This window comes from Balaenoptera ricei, chromosome 6 (assembly GCF_028023285.1).
Source record: "Balaenoptera ricei isolate mBalRic1 chromosome 6, mBalRic1.hap2, whole genome shotgun sequence".
Classification (NCBI taxonomy): Eukaryota; Metazoa; Chordata; class Mammalia; order Artiodactyla; family Balaenopteridae; genus Balaenoptera; species Balaenoptera ricei.
The window spans coordinates 15755068-15772798 of record NC_082644.1 but is presented as its reverse complement, the minus strand read 5'-3'; the positions used below and the strand labels follow the sequence as shown (position 1 = coordinate 15772798).

Here is a 17731-nt window from a genome sequence, read left to right as displayed (position 1 = left end):
GCCTGTGCTCCGCAACAAGAGAGGCCACGATAATGAGAGGACCGCGCACCGCGATGAAGAGTGGCCCCCGCTTGCCGCGGCTGGAGAAAGCCCTCACACAGAAACGAAGACCCAACACAGCCATAAAAATAAATAAATAAATAAACCCAAAGTTTAAAATTAAAAAAAAAAATAAAGTATACCCATTAAAGTACTTAAAAACAATTAAAAAAAAAAAAAAAAAGAGGTGAAAGGCCATCTCTGCCCTGGGGGCAGGAATGCTCTGGAGGTGGGAACACTGGGGCCAAAGGATCAAAGGAAAGGACGGTGGAAGCAGAGCCAAATCGAAGCAACGGAGGGACTTGGGAAGAATAATCTGCTATGATCATCAAGGAATAAAGAAAAGTCCATGTCATTTTCTGCTCAGGGAAATACCAAAAAGGAAAACAATTTTTTTAAAAAGGGAGAAATTCCAAAAGAGGGAATATTGTCATTTTCAGTTGGTAAATGTCAAAAACATTGTTTCTGCTGATACAGCATGATGGGTAGAACACATTTTGGGGTGGGAAGGGAATAACAGTATACATATCAAGATGCAAGCTCCCACTGTTTGACTCAGTATCCCTCCTTTCTACTAATTTAGAAATGTTCTGATGAAGAAAAGGCTCCTTGTCCACTGACCATATGCTACACAAAGGCAGGAATGACTTTCACCCCATCATTCCAGCACTCAGCACTTTGCTGGAACATGGTAGGTGCTCAATAAACACTCATTTAAAGAACAAATTTGCAAAAAAAAAGCTCCTTGATAATTGCAGGTCAACTTTAGAAGAATTGGTTAATTTCATCCAGTGATGGTAATATTAGGCAACTGTTCAAAAGGTCTGAGTAAGAAAATAACTATAAGAGATATTGGGGAGTGGGGCTTCCCTGGTGGCGCACTGGTTAAGAATCCGCCTGCCAATGCAGGAGACACGGGTTTGAGCCCTGGTCTGGGAAGATCTCACATGCCGTGGAGCAACTAAGCCCGTGTGCCACAACTACTGAGCCTGTGCGCCTAGAGCCCATGCTCTGAAACAAGAGAAGCCACCACAATGAGAAGCCCGCACACAAGAGTAGCCCGCGCTCACCGCAACTAGAGAAAAGCCCGTGGGCAGCAACGAAGACCCAACACAGACAAAAAATAATAAAAAATAAAATAATAAAATAAATAAATTTTTAGAAAAGGTATTGGGGACAATTTGGGAAATACGAATATCAACTGGGTAGTAGATGATATTAGGAAACTTTTGTTAAGATGTCTACAAGTTATTTTGAAAAGTTTTAGCCAAAAAAAAAAAAAAAAAGAAGCACAAAGGAAAAATGTTAACAATTGTTAAATCTAGGTAATGGGAATATGAGTATTCATTGCACTTCTTTTTTCAATTTTTCTGTATGTTTTCAAATATTTATAATTAAAAAGTTTATAAACATAAAGGACACCTTACAACATGAGGCTAGAAGAAAGATAAGAAAATGTAATATTTTTTATGATTGATAAATAAAAAGCAAAATATATATAAAAATGTATAACATGGAGGTAGAAGAACTGAAAAGAATTGCCAATCTGATGTTGAAGTCATGGAAGATATCTTTTCCTTAACTTCCTGTATGTTTTCTTATCTTTGAAAAGCAAGTTTAAAAGCTATTTATAATAAGCAATTCACTGCCTAACTTCTTATATCTTTTGTATATTGTCATGATATATAAATATATATGTTTATATCTTTATTAGAGTCTTTTATACCAAGTTATTTAACATACCAAGTTGAAACTTTATGCTTCAACTTGAGTTACATTACATTTTCTTTTATCACTGACCTATGGGATGCAATAAAACAAATAAAATATAGATTGTACCTTAAGAAAAAAACCCACCCAAATTTATTGCTTTAGTGACATTTTACAAGTGAAAGAAAAGACCTGGCAAAACATTTCTTTCCTTCTTTCTTTCCTTCCTTTCTTCCTTGCAAATTAATTTGTTTACTATTTTGGTAAATAATTACCTTTTGTGCTTCTCTTCCCCCCATCTCCCATCGGAAGATATTACAGACTTACTTTAAAAATCTGGAAGGTATCAAAATATACAGAAAGAAAAATTTAAGACCCTTCATTTCAAGATCTAGAAAAAAACAGTTTACATTTTGTGATATTTCTTTCAATCCTTTTTCTCATGTATGAGTTTCTCTTAACTGAGATCATACTGATAAACAATCATGTATCTTGTGTGTGTGTGTGTGTGTATGTGAGAGAGAGGGCATGCTACACACATTGCATCTTATGGATATACCATCATTTATTTAAACCTTCCACTATTGTAGGGCACTTAGTTCAATAGACTGAATGTTTGTCTTCCCCCCAAATTCATGTTGAAACCTAATCCCCAGTGTGATGGTATGTGAAGTTGGGGCCTTTGGGCAGTGACTAGGTCATGAGGGTAAAGCCCCCATGAATGGGATTAGTGACCTTATAAAAGAGACCCCAGAGCTCTCCCTTCCCCCTTTCACCATATGAGGACACAAGGAGAAGACAGCTGTCTATAAACCAGGATATGGGCTCTTGCCAGGTACTGAATATGCCAACACCTTGATGTCCCAGCCTCCAGAACTGTGAGAAATATTTTTCTGTTGTTTATAAGCCATCCAGTTTATGATCTCTTATAGCAGCCTGAATGGACTAAGATAATTAGTTTATTTTTTTCTTCATTTTTTCCCTATTTCTAGTGTTGTGAACATCCTATATGTACATCTTTTCCTCACTTCTTTTGTGCTTAGGATTTTCTTGGATCGAAGTATACGAATTCTTTTCTCTTAGTATATATGTAGGAGAGGAAAAATATAGCTTTTCCTCTACCTTCTTAGGTTTAGTAACTGAGGCCTGTGAATTAAATCAACAAGACATTAATGGGGGAAAATGTTTATTTGGGTACACATGAGAGCCAACAAAGAAGTAGCTGGCTCATTAAGTGGTTAGAGTTAAAGGCTTATGTACCTTACTTAGTAGGGGAAAGGGTGGGAGGAGTAAAATGCTTCTCTGGGAAGAATAAATAGGTTTCTTTGGGTAAGATAAATGGATTTTCAGAACAAACAAGAGATAAAATTTGTGATGATATTTGTCTATACAAGTATGAGATGTGTCAATGAAAATTCAATTAACTATCAAGAAGAAAAAGAAGGGAATTTTATTAGCCCCAAACTGAGGATTAGAACCCAGGAAGCAGATTCTCAGAAAGCTCGAAGAACTGTTCTGCCTGTTGGAAATTGAAGGTACAGTCATATACATTTTTGAGACAAAGGATCATATTTCAAAATGATATACTGGTATTTTACAAAAAGGTCACCAAAGATACATAGTCCAGGTAAACACATACAAAGCACAAAGCAAGTGAGCAGCAAGCCATCATGACCCTCTTCCGAGCTGGGAAAGTTACATTTTAAGAACTTACATTGCTAGCATCAGAAGAAAGAAAAAAAAAAAGATCCTTAGGGTTGAGCAGGCACTGCCATCTTTGAGGAGCTCTGGTTAAAGTGTAATGCAGATGCACAGGGCATATCGGGGAGGGAGGAGGCCCAAACAGACACAGAAAGAGAATTTTATGTTTAATTTTTCTTGTCCTGCCTTAAAGTATAAATTTTATTTCATTAGATGTACTTCTGTTTCCTTCAGGTTCATACAAATTCCCCAGAAAAGGGATGTGGGGTAAGTTTTATTTGATCTATTTGAGGAATAGGTCCACCCTGAAGAAATAATTTATGGCAGACTTATTTCCTAGAAATTTCTGCTTTTAGTCAGATAAGGGAAGCTCTAAGAGGCTTCTTTCTGCATCTGTTGCATCTTAAATGTCTTCAGCTTAAAATAATCTTTATATCAACTCCTGGACTTTGGGTGGGTTCTCAATGTATCATCTGATTATTTTCCAGGACTGTTTTACTAATTTCTGCTTTCACCAAGCAAATGGAGTTGAGTATTATCATTAAAAAAAAAATCCTTACTGATTTGATACACTAAAATTGATCTAATTTTCAATTTTTAAAAATAACTGAGGTTAAGCCTTTGAAAAAAATGTTTGCTTCCATATTTATTTCCTTTTGAAATGAATTATATTTTTATGCTTTTTACCTATTTTTATTTGCTAAAAAAATTTACTAGTAAATTAAAATCCTTCAGATTTTAAATACTCAATTGTTACACTAGAATATTTATGAGGACAGACTGAAAAATGTGTATTTATCTTACCAGTGTGAAGAGAAATAAGAATTCATTTAATCGTCAAATTCCTTAATAATTTTGAAAAACAGAAGAGTCAGTTCATTTAATCAGGACAATTTTGATTGTTATCCTACCCATCTTCAAAGTGAAAGTCTGGACTAAAGTCCAACACCAAGTTTTTTTAAAAAACAAACTGTGTGGATATTTAAAATTAGTGCTCCAAATTCCATGGAAGCTAATTTTCTAACAGCTTTGTGTGATGTCCCAAATACTTTAGCAATCCCAAATTACAAATTTGTGTTTCAACTTGATTGCATTAAGTGCAGTTCACTCCGTAGCTCTGGCCCCAAAACAATGTTTTTTAATTTGCTCAAATTTCCTATATTTAACTTTCTTTTTCAGCCGTAGCCAATCAAAAGAAAACACTGCATCGCTCTAAGCTGCTCCTTTCAAGTGTGAGCCATTATCTGTTTGTCGAGATTAAAGCAAAAGAATTTGGTCACAATTTTTCCAGTTCTAAACCACCTACTGATTTTCCTCTGAGATTTATAAATGCATTTTCTAGAATTCTACTGCAGTATATACAAAAGGTCTGCTTGTCAGAATATATTTTTTCCTTACAATCTCATTTTCTATCACAAAAGCAAGTTGTCAGTGCTTGGCAAAGTGCCTGCCGTAAGTAACCGGTTCCATAAATGATTATGTGGACTGGAGTTGATTCAACCACTGGTAAAAGTGAAACGTCTCTGTAACTCTGCTTGTGGTGACAATGATTTTCAAACCTATGCTGAATTATATCGCTGACAGAAAGAAAGGGAGCTTGGGGCAAGGCTGGTGGAGTTGCCCCCAGCTCATTCCCAGCCGTGGCAGCCTCCTGAGCTGTGGTGGCCACCCTTCCCCCATCCTCGCTCTTCTTTGCTTCATTGGAGCCATGAGACGCTCTCCTCACTAGGGCAGCCCCCTCGAGATGGTTCCAAGTAGGCTGGTTTCGAGAGCAGAGCCTTCTGCCAACCAGATTCATGTGAATAAGCCGCCACGTCCCTGCCAGGAATTCAGAGCTGCAGCTGGTACAGGTTCTTCCTGTCGCATTGGGGTGGGAGCGGGGTGGGGGGGTGTGTGTGTGGAGGGGACGTCAAGGGTGAAAGGGGACAGAAGTGAGGTACCATCTGTACCATCTGCAGCCCCTTCCTCCTCCTACCTGCCCCTGAAGCAACTCCACCTGCTCTCCAGGGGCTGCAGAATGAAGAGCGGGCCCACTCTAGCCGGACTGCTCTTCCGGCGCAGTGCTGGCTTCTGCAGGGGAGTGTAGGGCCCAGGCTTGGCCCCAAGCCCAGTCAGCTGAGCTCTAGCTGCCGCAGCACCACACTGCTCAGCCCAGGCAGCCCACTAGCTGGACCACTTCACACTCTGGTGCAGCTGGCACCCCTCCCCCCACGCCCCCAACCCCTGGCCTCCCCCCTGGGATCTCAAAGGCCCCAATCTATAAATGGTGATGTCTGTCACTGGAGAGGCTAAAGCATCAGGACTTGCCCAGGCATTTCTGCAGCAGAACTAGAAGAGAGAAGCCTTCCCCTGCTCCCAGCTCTGTCCTCTCACCATTCCACCCAGCCCACATGCAGGAAAACTCAGAGGCTACTGGCCTGAGGCCATCACCACTGTTTCCATCACGCAGGCCAAGGGCAGTGTCTAGGCGAGATGGCAATGTCTGTTTGGAACTCCTCCCCCAGTGCCCTGGCCTTTTCACCTGCCAGGGAGGGTTCGGCTCTCCTCCCAGCCGTCTGCCGCTTCCTCTTTGTGCGCTCTCATTTTCAAGTCTTTCTAGTGTACCAAGGTGGAGCTACCTAGCAAACCAGTCTTCAGATTTTTGGGCCAAGTCCAACTCATTGTTACAGAGAGTCTTTCCTGGGGATTGTGAGGCAGCTTCCAGCCTCATAGCGGGTATCTGGTTGATTAGCTCTGCCGGCCACATGCCTAAGTGGGAATAAAGGTGACATGTAGCATGTTTGCACCAATATGGACCCTACTTTTACACCAATCCAGTGAAATAGAGCTCAAAGAGTTTCGCCAAAAAGGACTGAAAGTCTGAGGTTCACAGTTTGGCCATAGCAAAGCGTGAGTAAAATGTGGGAGGAAAGTATTTGGTTTTGGTGACGATGATCATAACCCACGTTTTTATTTTCTACCTTAAGGAAAAAATGTTTTTGGTAGAGGTAGGACTTATTTATCATTTAAATAACTGATTTCTGTTATACAGCAGAAACTAATACCACATTGTAAAGCAATTATACTCCAATAAAGATGTTTAAAAAAAATTACAGATTAAAAATAAGTAAGTAAATAAATAAGTAAATAAATAACTGATTTCATGTACTTTGGATGGTTCCATAAAGTATTCAATAATCCAATTTGTTTTTGTGGGATTTGCTTGGGCCCATTTCAAATTATGTTGGGTTGCTGAGGGTCCCCCTCACAATATGCTTATTCCATGGGGTGCACATGAGTGTCTTGCTGACCAAGGATAAGGCTAGAAAGTCTTTGCACTGGTGGGGGTAACGACCATGATCTGGAATCTTCTCACCAGTGGAGAACTCTGCTTCTGAATAACCAGCTGGAATGTTTAGAGGCACATTGAATACTTTCAAAGTAGCATAAATACACACTATTTTCCTTTATTTTCTACTTTCTAAGTGAGCCTGTATAACCAGAAAAAATAAGATATAAAAAAGAATGCAGGGCTTCCCTGGTGGCGCAGTGGTTGAGAATCTGCCTGCTAAGCAGGGGACACGGGTTTGAGCCCTGGTCTGGGAAGATCCCACATGCCGCGGAGCAACTAGGCCCGTGAGCCACAACTACTGAGCCTGCGCGTCTGGAGCCTGTGCTCCGCAACAAGAGAGGCCACGACAGTGAGAGGCCCGCGCACCGCGATGAAGAGTGGCCCCCGCTTGCCGCAACTAGAGAAAGCCCTCGCACAGAAACGAAGACCCAACACAACCAAAAATAAATACATTAATTAATTAATTAATTAATTTTAAAAAAAAAAGAATGCAATGTTATATACCTAGAGTTATACTATGTATTTTTTACAGCTATATCTATTGGTAGTGAAAATTTTACTGGCTTTTAATTTTTCATATTTTCCAAGTTTTCTGCAATTATTAATATTTATTAATGAGCACTTGTTAATTATAGAACCAGAGAAATATTTTAGAAATAAAACACTCGTTTTTTTCTTAACAAAAACAAGCAGAAAACCTAATTGATAAAAATGAACTCAGATGGAGATCTTAACAGGAAAGGAAGCTTATCGTGTTTGAGAAAAAAATACAGAAAACTATATTTATTACCTTAGGATAGGAAAGGGTTTCTTAATCAAGACATAACATACACTAGCCAGGAAAGAAAACTTGATGATTTCAAATGCAATGTAATTAAGAATGCATGTTTATCAAAAGCCACCATAAAGGGAGTCATAGGGTTTCCCTGATGACGCAGTGGTTAAGAATCCGCCTGCCAATGCAGGGGACACGGGTTTGAGCCCTGGTCCGGGAAGATCCCACATGCCGCGGAGCAGCTAAGCCATTGCGCCACAACTACTGAGCCTGTGTTCTAGAGCCCGCGAGCCACAACTACTGAAGCCCGCGTGCCTAGAGCCCGTGCTCCATAACAAGAGAAGCCACCGCAATGAGAAGCCGGCGCACCGCAGCGAAGAGTAGCCCCCGCTCGCCGCAACTAGAGAAAGCCCGCATGCAGCAATGAAGACCCAACGCAGCCAAAAATACATTAATTAATTAAAAAAAAAGAGAGAGAGAGTCATAGCACAAGACATACTCCTGGAGAAAATATTTATCACACATACAGCTGAAAAAGTTAGAAATATTTTTTCTATATTAAAATATTACTAAAAAATATTAGTTCCAGAGTATATAAATAACTCATACAAACCACTCATGATAACAAAGTGATGGTGTCCAAAGAATGGGCAAAGGACATGAATGGGCACCTCATAGAAGAAGAAACGCAAATGTACCAAAACATATGAAGATAACCACTCAACCTTGTAAGTAATCAGAGAAACACAGAGATACCATCATGCATCCAACAGAGAAGAGGCAAAGTTGAAGTCTGAAAAGGCAAGTGGTGATGAGAATGTGAGCAACTAGAACTCTCCTCCACTGCTGGTGTTACAGCCACTTAGGAAAACACTTTGGTGTGATCTTGTCAAGTTCAGCGTGTGCGTACACTGTAACCCAGCAATTCCAGTTCTACGTATCTACCTAGTGAGAAATGCTTGAACGTGTGCACCTGAAAACAAGTTCAAGAAGATTCAAAGAAGCAGTTTTCATAATAGCAAAAAAACTGGACAGCAGAATAATATGCTGTAGCCCTGGAAATGACACTGCAGTGAAAATGATGGAACCCAGCTGCACACATCGGTGTGGCTGTATCTTAGTAACATGAGGCTGAGAAAAGCACAAGTCCAACAAGATGATGCACACACAGTACAACAACACTTCTCAAAACTTTGAAACAAGCAAACCTGAACAGTATATTATGTAGGGATGCCCACACAATATGATAGAAACATTTTTAAGTCATCAAGGAAATGACAAATACGAAATGGCGATCAGGGGTCCCTCTGTTGGAGAGGCGGGCAGTGGGAATGGGGAGTTACACATTTGTAGCTTCAACCCTGCAGTGCACTGGTTGTGTTATACTTTTTAAATTGAGTAAGGGGTTCACAGTTGTTTGGGTTCTTGTGTTTTATAGCTTGGATATGTGTAACACTTTAATATATCATATATCACATCACTTAGAAATGTAACAACTACAGAAGGAAACATGCAGCATGTCCAAAGCCTGTAAGTGGAACTCCTTCGATATGAACTCAGTCTTGACTCGGGATTCCAAACTCTTAATTGTATCTGGTCATGATATATTGTTGCCTCATGAAAGGTGATTTAATTTGAAAAAATTTCCTGATTATAATCATTGGTATGGGTATGGAGGCACAGAGTCATTCCCTTATCCCCACTCTTTACTCCTCAACATCTTCCCAAATGATCGTGGTCCCTCGAGGGTACCTAAGAGGGAGGAGGTGGGATGAAGGCTGACAGCACGCTTCTCTAGGGCCCCCTTCAGATGAGACCTACCCTACCAGAGAATAGGGTACTGGCCAGACCTCTGGGCATCACCTTCACTGACAGGCCAACCCTCTTGACCTGAAGTCATTTTGGGGGCTAGACCACAGAATCCTTCCTTTCTCAACAGAACTGCTGGTAGAGACAGGGTGGGGCTGTGAGTCCTGGGCAGCTGGGGGAGATCAGAGGTCAGGGGCAGTCTGGTGAGGGGATGGGAAAAGCAATTGCCTTCTGGAGGAGGGGGAGGTAAGGGAGACACACTAAGCCAAGCAGCCACTGCAAGCTACTGCGGCACACATCAGAGACCCCAGGAGGTGAGCGCTGTCAGGACCGGGGGAATCCTCTCCCTTTTCCCCGATGAGACACTTAAGGGGGTGACGGCTGACCTGGAAATGAATCCAGCTCTTCAATTCCCAGCCCAGGGCACTGTCATGACAACCCTCCCTTTTCTTCTCCACAATCCCACCCACGGGCAGTCCCTTATGTAATATTCAAAATGGGGAGGTAACAGAGTTCAAGCCGTTGGGAGTGATATGGATGCTTCATCAAAGAAGTCACCAGGCTGTTGCCTTTAGCATTTAAAATTAGGGGCTGTCAAACCTTTAAGACTCACAAAAGGGTAAACCGAGATCCAGAAATCCAAGAAGCACAGAGGTCGGCCTAGGTTTTTGAACTTCCTTGCTCCATCTTCTTGAGTTTCCTGGCTGGTCAGCCAGGTATGTCTAATCACAACAAGCCAATAGCTTTCCTGCTGTTTGTTTTCTACCTGTGTGCAGGTGAGCAGAAGCAGGAAGAAAGCCTTCCTGCCCAGCCCCACCCCACACCCCGGGTCCCCCCTGCGCACGCCCTTGCTTCTCCAGCCTGGCTTCCTTTACCACAACTCTATATAGCCTTTAGCTCGGGGAGCCAAAATTAATCACTGGTGGGGTTGAAGCAACAGTGTTGTTCCTTGGCTCCAAGCCAGGCTCCCAGGATGTGCGTCAGAAAAAAGCTGGTGAGTGAAATTCCAAAGCAATTTGAATCAGTGGGGAGGAGGCGAGACCAGGACAGAAGTCACAATGCGAGCCTGAGGGCAGACCAAAGCAGGGCCCTGGGGGTCAGGGGCTGGGCGAGGCATCAGGAATGCTCACCTGCCCAAAGATGGGTTACAGGACTCCTACCCAGGTAGTTTATCTCTGAGCTCTGCACAGCCCTGGGTGGGGCAGGAACTGACCAGGAGGCCTGCCTGCTGGTTCCACCCCTGGATACAGTAACCATGCCCTTCACCTGGCTCCCCATAGGCTGGTCTTTGGATCCCAGCCCCTAAAAATCCCTGTGGTTGTTTCTTCATGCATTCCCTGCCACTGACCTGGCCCAGGACACTGCTTCCGGACAGGGAAGGGTGACAGGCCAGCCGGGCCCCAGAGGAGAGACAGCAGGTAAGTCCATCACTCATGTCCCACCGGTCCCGAGACCACCCTGGGCCTTTCCTCTGTGCCTGGGGAAAAGATAGGAGCTGCATCGAGCCCTGGCTGCCCCACCTGTCCCCACCTGTCCCCACCTGTGCTCACCTGTCCTCACCTGGTTACTCCTAGCACGCAGTACAACGCGGGGTTCTCAGAATGTGATCTCTCAGAATGTGATCTCTCGGAAGGAGGGAGGCGTGAAGGCAGCAAGAGGGGCAGGTGAGTTAGGAATCAGATGTCTTCCCCATCAAGGTGCAGCAGCCCCCTGACGGTGGCCCAGCAACCAGAGGCAGCCAGACTCAGGGCAGGAAGCAGGGTGGTGGTGGGGGGGGGTGCGGGGGAGTGTCTACAGGTGCCATGCGCAAGCAGCTGGCTTGGATCCCACTTTCTCCTGTGAACCTAGCCAGGAGGGAAGGGGAGGCGGGGGAAGAAAGCTCCCGCAATAGCCTGTTTCATCCTGATCAATCAAAGTGGCCACTGGCCAGGATGGAGCCCAGCAACAGCCTGTGATTCTGGGCCCACCATGGCCCTCAGGCTTACTCTATCTTCTGCCCTTCTGCAGTCTGAAGGCCTGCTGCCCATACCAGGGATGCCTCCACTCTGCCAGTTACCCTGAGCCTGGCCTTTCCTTCCGTCCTACCCCCCAGGCCCTTGTGGCCCCTTAATGACCCCCTCCCCACTCTGGGAGCTCCCTGAGTTTTCAGGCAGAGGGATCCATTTCTCCAAAAAGAAACTGAGCGCATCCCTAACCCAACTTTTCACCCTCTCATACTCCCAGCTCACCCAATTTGGTTCTTTTTTTTCTAGTCACACCTGGCCAAGAAGTCTCAGGCTTGCTCTAGGAATTCCTTCCAGGGCAGCCGAGATGCCAGGCCAGCCTGCTGTTACTTCCTTGCAAAGCTTTGAGCAGCAGAGTGAGGGAGTCCTTTTGTTTTAGGAGCCAGGCTGAGACCAAGGCTTCTTGGGACTCGAGGGTGTGTGGAGCTCACAGGTGGGCGGCCATGGGCCTTGGCAAAGGTGGAGGTGAGCACAGCTTGGCTGAGGGGGGCCATGTGAGGTCACCATTTAAGGATCCAGCTGACCATGTTTACTGTTAACCTTTGCCCCAAGCTCTAAGGTCCAGTAATTTTAGGTCTTCTCTTTGTCATCAGACCTCTAGGACTCTAAGGCATATTTCCTCATTTCTAGCTGTTAGGACCTGTCAGTTCCGCTGTTGGAGATTATATTTAATATATATACATTATATACACACACGCACACACATCCCATCAGCTGAGTTAAAAACCCATGCTTGAGGCACGAAAACATTTCCACATTCTTGACTCCCTGTGGGGCAAGCTGGGGTAAGTATGGGCTGGAGGGGGACTTTGAGGCAAGTTTCAGCTGGTCCATTCCAGCTTCTGTGCTTTCTGTTTCCCTAAAAACATCATATGATAACATCACACAGTCAGAATTTCAAAACGGGGGGAACATCACCTAACAGCCCTGTCCGGTCTCCAGCAGGAGGAAACTGAAACCCAAAGATTAAAGCATGGTGCAGGGGCTAACAGCCTGGCGGGGGCCACAAGCTCCCTGGGTGACTTTCCCAGGCCGTTTTCTGCTCTGGGCCTCAGTTTTCTCATCTGTAAGAGGAAGAGGGTTATTTTTAAATGAATTAAGAACATGTGAATGCTCTAAAATCAGGGCATGAGGTTGGAAGGGGCTCAGGGGCTGTGCGGTCTCCTCTCAGAGGCTCCGAGCCAGCTGCCAGAGTGGAATCCTCTCTCTGCACTGCCCTGATGCCCAAGTCACATCGCTTCTTGAAGCTTCAATTTCCTCATCTCCCCAGTGGGGATAATAATAGTACCTCCTTACAGGATGGTTTTGAAGTTTAAATAAAGTAGTACCTGTAGCCCAATCGTGGGCATGTAATAAACTCTCAATAAATTATTATTGGGATTTCCCTGGTGGTCCAGTGGTTAAGACTCCGAGCTTCCACTGCAGGGGGCACAGCTTCAATCCCTGGTCAGGGAACTAAGATCCCACATGCCACGTGGTGCAGCCAGTAAATAAATAAATAAAATTTTAAAAATAAATAAATTAATAAAAATTATGATTATCATTATAATTAAACTTAAATCCCTGGATGGCATCACTATCATTTTATAATTCTCACAGTCTCCAGCAGTGTCTGGCCCTAATAGGCACTTAACATGCATGTGATAATTGAAAGAAAGGCTACATGAACGAATAAGCAAACAGGTCTCATTTTTTTCCAGACACCCAGGATACGTGATGGGACTTGGGTTGCACGGCAGGTCCTGTGCCTTCAACCTGGCAGGGCTGTTAGTGGCACACGTGGCCTCTGCGTGCCAAACGGCCACCACACGGGCCGTGCAGAGGCAGAGTGCGGTCTGGGCTCTGACTGATGCCCCCCAGCACCAGGGATCCCCGGCCCTCAGTGCTGTGTGTATCAAACAGTGGATGGGGAGGATGTAAGTGAGGTCCGCTGGAGCCACCCTGCCGCCCCAGGGGTTCCCTGTCCGAGTGTGGAGATGGCGGTGCAGGGTCTTCTTTTGGGGCTAGGATTCTACCCAGAGCTCCAGCTCCCCAAGAGCTTTCTGTGGGCCTATCCTAAGAGGAAGAAGAGGGATGGGTTGGCAGAAAGGTAGGGTGACTGGGGCTGAACGTTCCAGAGAAAGTGGTAAGCCCCAGACTACCAGACTAAGCCGAGGCACGTGTTCAGTGGCCTTTGAAGTGCCCGGACTGTGGTTCCAAGTGGCCACATAGCAGTAACTACCGTCCCCGCCACTCTGCCTAGGGGCCTGTGTCACAGGCTGTAATGGGCTGACCTGTTCTCTGGGAACCTTCCAACTCTGAGCACCGCGCTCCTTTCCCCTCTGTGTCCTCCTGTCAGCCCCGCTGTGCCCTGGTCCGCCACCCTTCTCCCCAGCTCGCTCCACGTCTTGCCCTGGGGGTCCAGTACGCGGGAGTGACCACGCCCTGCAGAGCAATGCTCTGGCTGGGACAAGTCACACTGGACTCTCCACGCCCACCTTCCCCCTTCTTAGCCATTGAGCCCCTTCTCAACCATGATCTTGGGCGGGGCTGCAACTTCCCCCCCAGTTAGTAGCTGCCTGCTAACCCTGACTGGTTGGAGCCTAAGAGAGGGCTTTCGGGTCCAGAGAAGCCCAGGGACAATGCAATTGCCTGGTTGGTCCCTCACCTCTGTCACCACCTCAGGAAACTTCTGGTCAGCACTCCCTGGCCGCCCGCCCCGGAGGACCGTGCAGGGTTGAATAATGCCCATATGGCGTTATAATAATGCCCAGTAATACCTGGTGGTCCACTGGCCAGATGTCCTCCTCCTCTCTGACCAAGCCAGAGCCACGTGTGTGTATCCTTATAGAAATCTCTGCCAGGAGGTGTGGGGAGGGAGAGGAGCAGATGGGGAGACAAAGAAGAGGGGGAAGGAGAGAGAAGGGGAGAGAAGCAGAAAAGAAGGGGTCTGTAAATGTGGATGGAGTGGGTCCTTGACAGATCCCAGACTTTGTGGGGACAGAGCTCCGGGGAGCTGGGGAATTCTCTGTCTCTGGTTACAAAAAGGCAGGGTCAGAGTTGATCTTCCAGGTCAACACCCGATTTTACTGAGAACCCCAAGGGCATGGGAATCCAGCTTTGATCTCCAGTGCCTGTCACACCGTTCTCTTTCTTGTGTTGTTGGAATCCGAGCACCAAGAAGGCGCCAGGGCCAGGGCAAAGGGTGCAGGGTGGCTCTTCAAGGAACTCAGGGTGCAGAGGAGGACCAGGTCGTTCCCTGGATAGCCCCGCACAATCCTTTAACCTGGGTCAAGAGCAGCTCCAACCCCAAACTCAGGTCTGACTACTGACATGCAGCAATGCCCAAGGGGGCGTCTGTTCAGGCTAAGCTGACCTTGACAAGAACACTGAGCCCTCTAAGTGTTTACTAAACAAACCCTGTCCTCTGAGTAGGGCAGCCAAATTTAACCCAGCCTCACTGCCATGCGGATATGTTTTTAAGATGCTCCATTCCTTTATCTGGAAGCAGGAAACAGTAATACATGCTCACAGTGGACCACTTCTGAGGGACAACAGAAAACTTTCCCATCCCTGACACCAATTATTATCTCTGTGAGCTCTAGCACAACCAGCTACCGAGGGAGAAAATTGGGTCAGAAGAGAGGAGATTGGGGGCTCCTGGCCACACACCTCCCCTGTCCCTCTCTCCTAGACCCCTCCCTGCCCCCTCTCGAACACTGCAGCCACATGGAAACCTGTGGGGAACAGTTGGGGCTTTTTATAATTTTATTTGTTAACAGTTCAGGCTATTTTTTTTTTCGTGCTGCAAGCGATGCCAATGCCTCATGAAAATGCTGCGAAAAGAAACAAGTCTATTTTGGGGTGATCGGCCTCCTCAGAGCTTCTCACTTGTAGCTCTGCAGGCTCCAGGAATGGGCCTGCCCTCTCTCAGAAGTTCTGCAGCTTGCCTGAAGTTCAGGATCTCGTGCCCAGATGCACTGGCTAGGGGATGCATTTTTGTCCCCCTCCTGTCATCTTCCTGCCTAGAAAGCAGGGCAGAAGAAACACCATCTAGCTTCTTTCTGCTTCCAGCTGGGCTGGCAGTGGCTTCCGGTGCACTGTCCTGAGAAATGAACATCCCAGGAGACTCGGAGTGGATCACGTCTTTCCCCCATGGCATTCGTGGTGATGGTACTTGCAGCTCTTTAAAGACATAAGTCAATAAGTGCTCCAATTTCTCTACTGAACGAAGCGCTGTTTCAAAGCTGCAATATCTGTTTCGTGGAGGCCTCAGCCAGCTGCGCAGGGCCAGGGGAGAGGGGCTTGGGTGGGTGGGCAGAGGGGTCTACCTGCTCAGAACTCTGCTAGCAAGGGCTGGCTATAGCCTGGCCAGACCTGAATGGGAATGGATTCTTCAGTTCCTGCTGGAAGCAGCCCTGCCAGCCCCACGGTGTGGCTGTAGGAAGGCTGCAAGGACCAGCTGGGCTTGGAGGATCTCAAGCAGAATTCACTGCCTCACCTGGTTTGTTCATTTTCTCAGGACTGTCCCCCAACCCCATCCCCGCTACTCCCCAGGCGCTGGGCCAAGGTGGGTCTGACATTTTCCAACCCTGGTAGGTCAGACTGTCAGAATTCCACCCCCCCATCCTCGCCCCATGCCCTCTGTGCTGTCTGCTTTCCACAGGCAGCCCTGGGGTGCACAGGAACACATGGCACCGGTCTTCCGTTCCGGCGTAGGTCTGTGATGGAGAGAAGGCGGAAGTGGCGGAAGAGTTCAAGGGACCACACAGTCTCTGATCTCAGCCCGGGAAGATGAGAAAATCATCTAGCCACCCCCTGACTTCGGGCAAGGAATACTGTTATCCTCAATGGGAGATCAGAGAGACGAAATTCCTTGACCAAAGTCACATAGCCAGTTCCTGATGGAGGGGTTACTAGAACTGAGATCGGCTCCTCCTCTGTTTTGGTTTCCTTCACTCTGGGCTCTTGGGGCTGCTGTGGTCCACATCTCTGCCCTCACTGGGCTTGGGGGGCCTCCTCTTCCCTTGGCTTCCTTCTGTCTTGTCACCACCCTGCCCCTAGGGGGTTGTCACAGAGATACCCTTCCATTACCCTGAAATGACACAGTGCCATCTGTTTCCAGAGGTCTATGGCTGGCCTCTCCAAGCCCTTTCTTGATCATTCCCTGTTTCTCCGGAAGTTCGAAAATTTTCTTTGGCTGAATTGGTCCCCAAATTGTGACTGACCACTTAAGGAAGATGAAAGTGGGGACGATGGCAGAATGAGGTTCTCTCTCTGCCTCTTACCATGTGTCTAATCCCCCCACCCTCCAGCCCAAAATGCTTCCTTCTGCGCTCAGCCTTGGCAGCCATCAGCTGATATTTTACTGAGGCCCAGTTTGGGTCAGGAGCTGCTCCAATGAAAAGGACAGCCAATAAGATATAGGCCTTCCATGTTAGGAACTCATATCAGATGTCAGTGCTGGAATGAGCCTCAAAAGTCACCTGACCCAACCCTTGTACATGAGAAAGCTGAGGCCCAGAGAGGTCTGGGAATTGTCCAAAGTCACACAGTTGCGTGAGGACGGAGTCCAGGTCTCCTGATGGACAACGGACCGATCTTTCCAAATTACCAAACCAGTTCAGAATGTGTAGATACCTGCAGCATGGGATGGCCCATAACCCCAGTTCTTGCCCCTCAAGGAGCCCCTTGTCTCCCTTTGATGGCCTCTCTCTTGGCCCCGGGGCTGAGTGTCTCAGCCCATCGGGCCTGGACAGCAGAAGCCATGCTCTTACCTTGAGTAGGACCCTCTGTTTGGGCTGATCGACCTGGTGGTGCCTCTTTGCATTACTCACAGTGTGCTCATTCCTTCTCCCACTCTCTTCCCCTGCCCTGCCCCCTTCCCTTCCATCCAGCCCAAATGGGAGCCTGGAGGGAGCACAGAACAATGGCAGCCCGAAGAAAAGGCCAGTACAACCTGTGGAAGCCCTCTCTGGACAGCATGTGAGTAGCCACTGGGTGATGTCAACTCCTTCCCCATCAAGTTCTGTACCCCAAACATTTATCCACACGTCCAGGATTTATTGAGCCCCTCCTGAGTGTCTGTTGCCAGGCGCTAGACCAGCACGAAGGGTACTCTTTTGAATAAGCATAGTCCCTTCCCTAAAGCGTCCTCAGTACTGTAAGGGACAGAGAGACCCAATGATACAGCAGGGTGACTGATATTCTTAGGGGAGTGTAGAGGAAGGGTAGGGAACCTAGACTTTGCAGGGGATACTCATGGAAGACTTCCTGGAGGAAGTGACATCTAGGCTGAGATTTGAAGGATGAGAAAGCATTATCCAAGTGAAGGGGGTGGAAAGAGGAAGGGTGTTCAGGCTGAGGGAGTCACTTGAGCAAAGG

The 17731-nt window shown here is 46.4% G+C and overlaps 2 protein-coding genes across 6 annotated transcripts in view; one reads left to right on the top strand and one right to left on the bottom strand.

Annotated features, from left to right (window-relative positions):
- The window catches only part of PEBP4 (phosphatidylethanolamine binding protein 4), a 269506-nt gene extending 258380 nt beyond the window's left edge, over window positions 1-11126 (bottom strand). Inside the window, exon 1 of one of the 3 annotated variants that reach the window (XM_059926888.1) lies at window positions 10916-11126. Coding sequence is in view for 1 of the 3 variants with exons in the window: in XM_059926887.1 (XP_059782870.1) it covers window positions 10714-10800 (87 nt within the window). In the remaining 2 variants the exon portion in view is untranslated. Of the gene's footprint in view, window positions 1-10713; window positions 10816-10915 lie in introns of those variants that run through there. The other 2 variants (XM_059926889.1, XM_059926887.1) reach the window with 2 other exon arrangements.
- Window positions 10261-17731, top strand: part of RHOBTB2 (Rho related BTB domain containing 2) — a 30274-nt gene continuing 22803 nt past the window's right edge. The window contains exons 1-3 of one of the 3 annotated variants that reach the window (XM_059926886.1): window positions 10261-10359; window positions 10646-10783; window positions 17245-17332. In XM_059926886.1, the coding sequence (XP_059782869.1) occupies window positions 17250-17332 (83 nt within the window). In that variant the 5' untranslated portion in view covers window positions 10261-10359; window positions 10646-10783; window positions 17245-17249. Of the gene's footprint in view, window positions 10360-10645; window positions 10784-17244; window positions 17333-17731 lie in introns of those variants that run through there. The other 2 variants (XR_009503969.1, XM_059926885.1) reach the window with 2 other exon arrangements.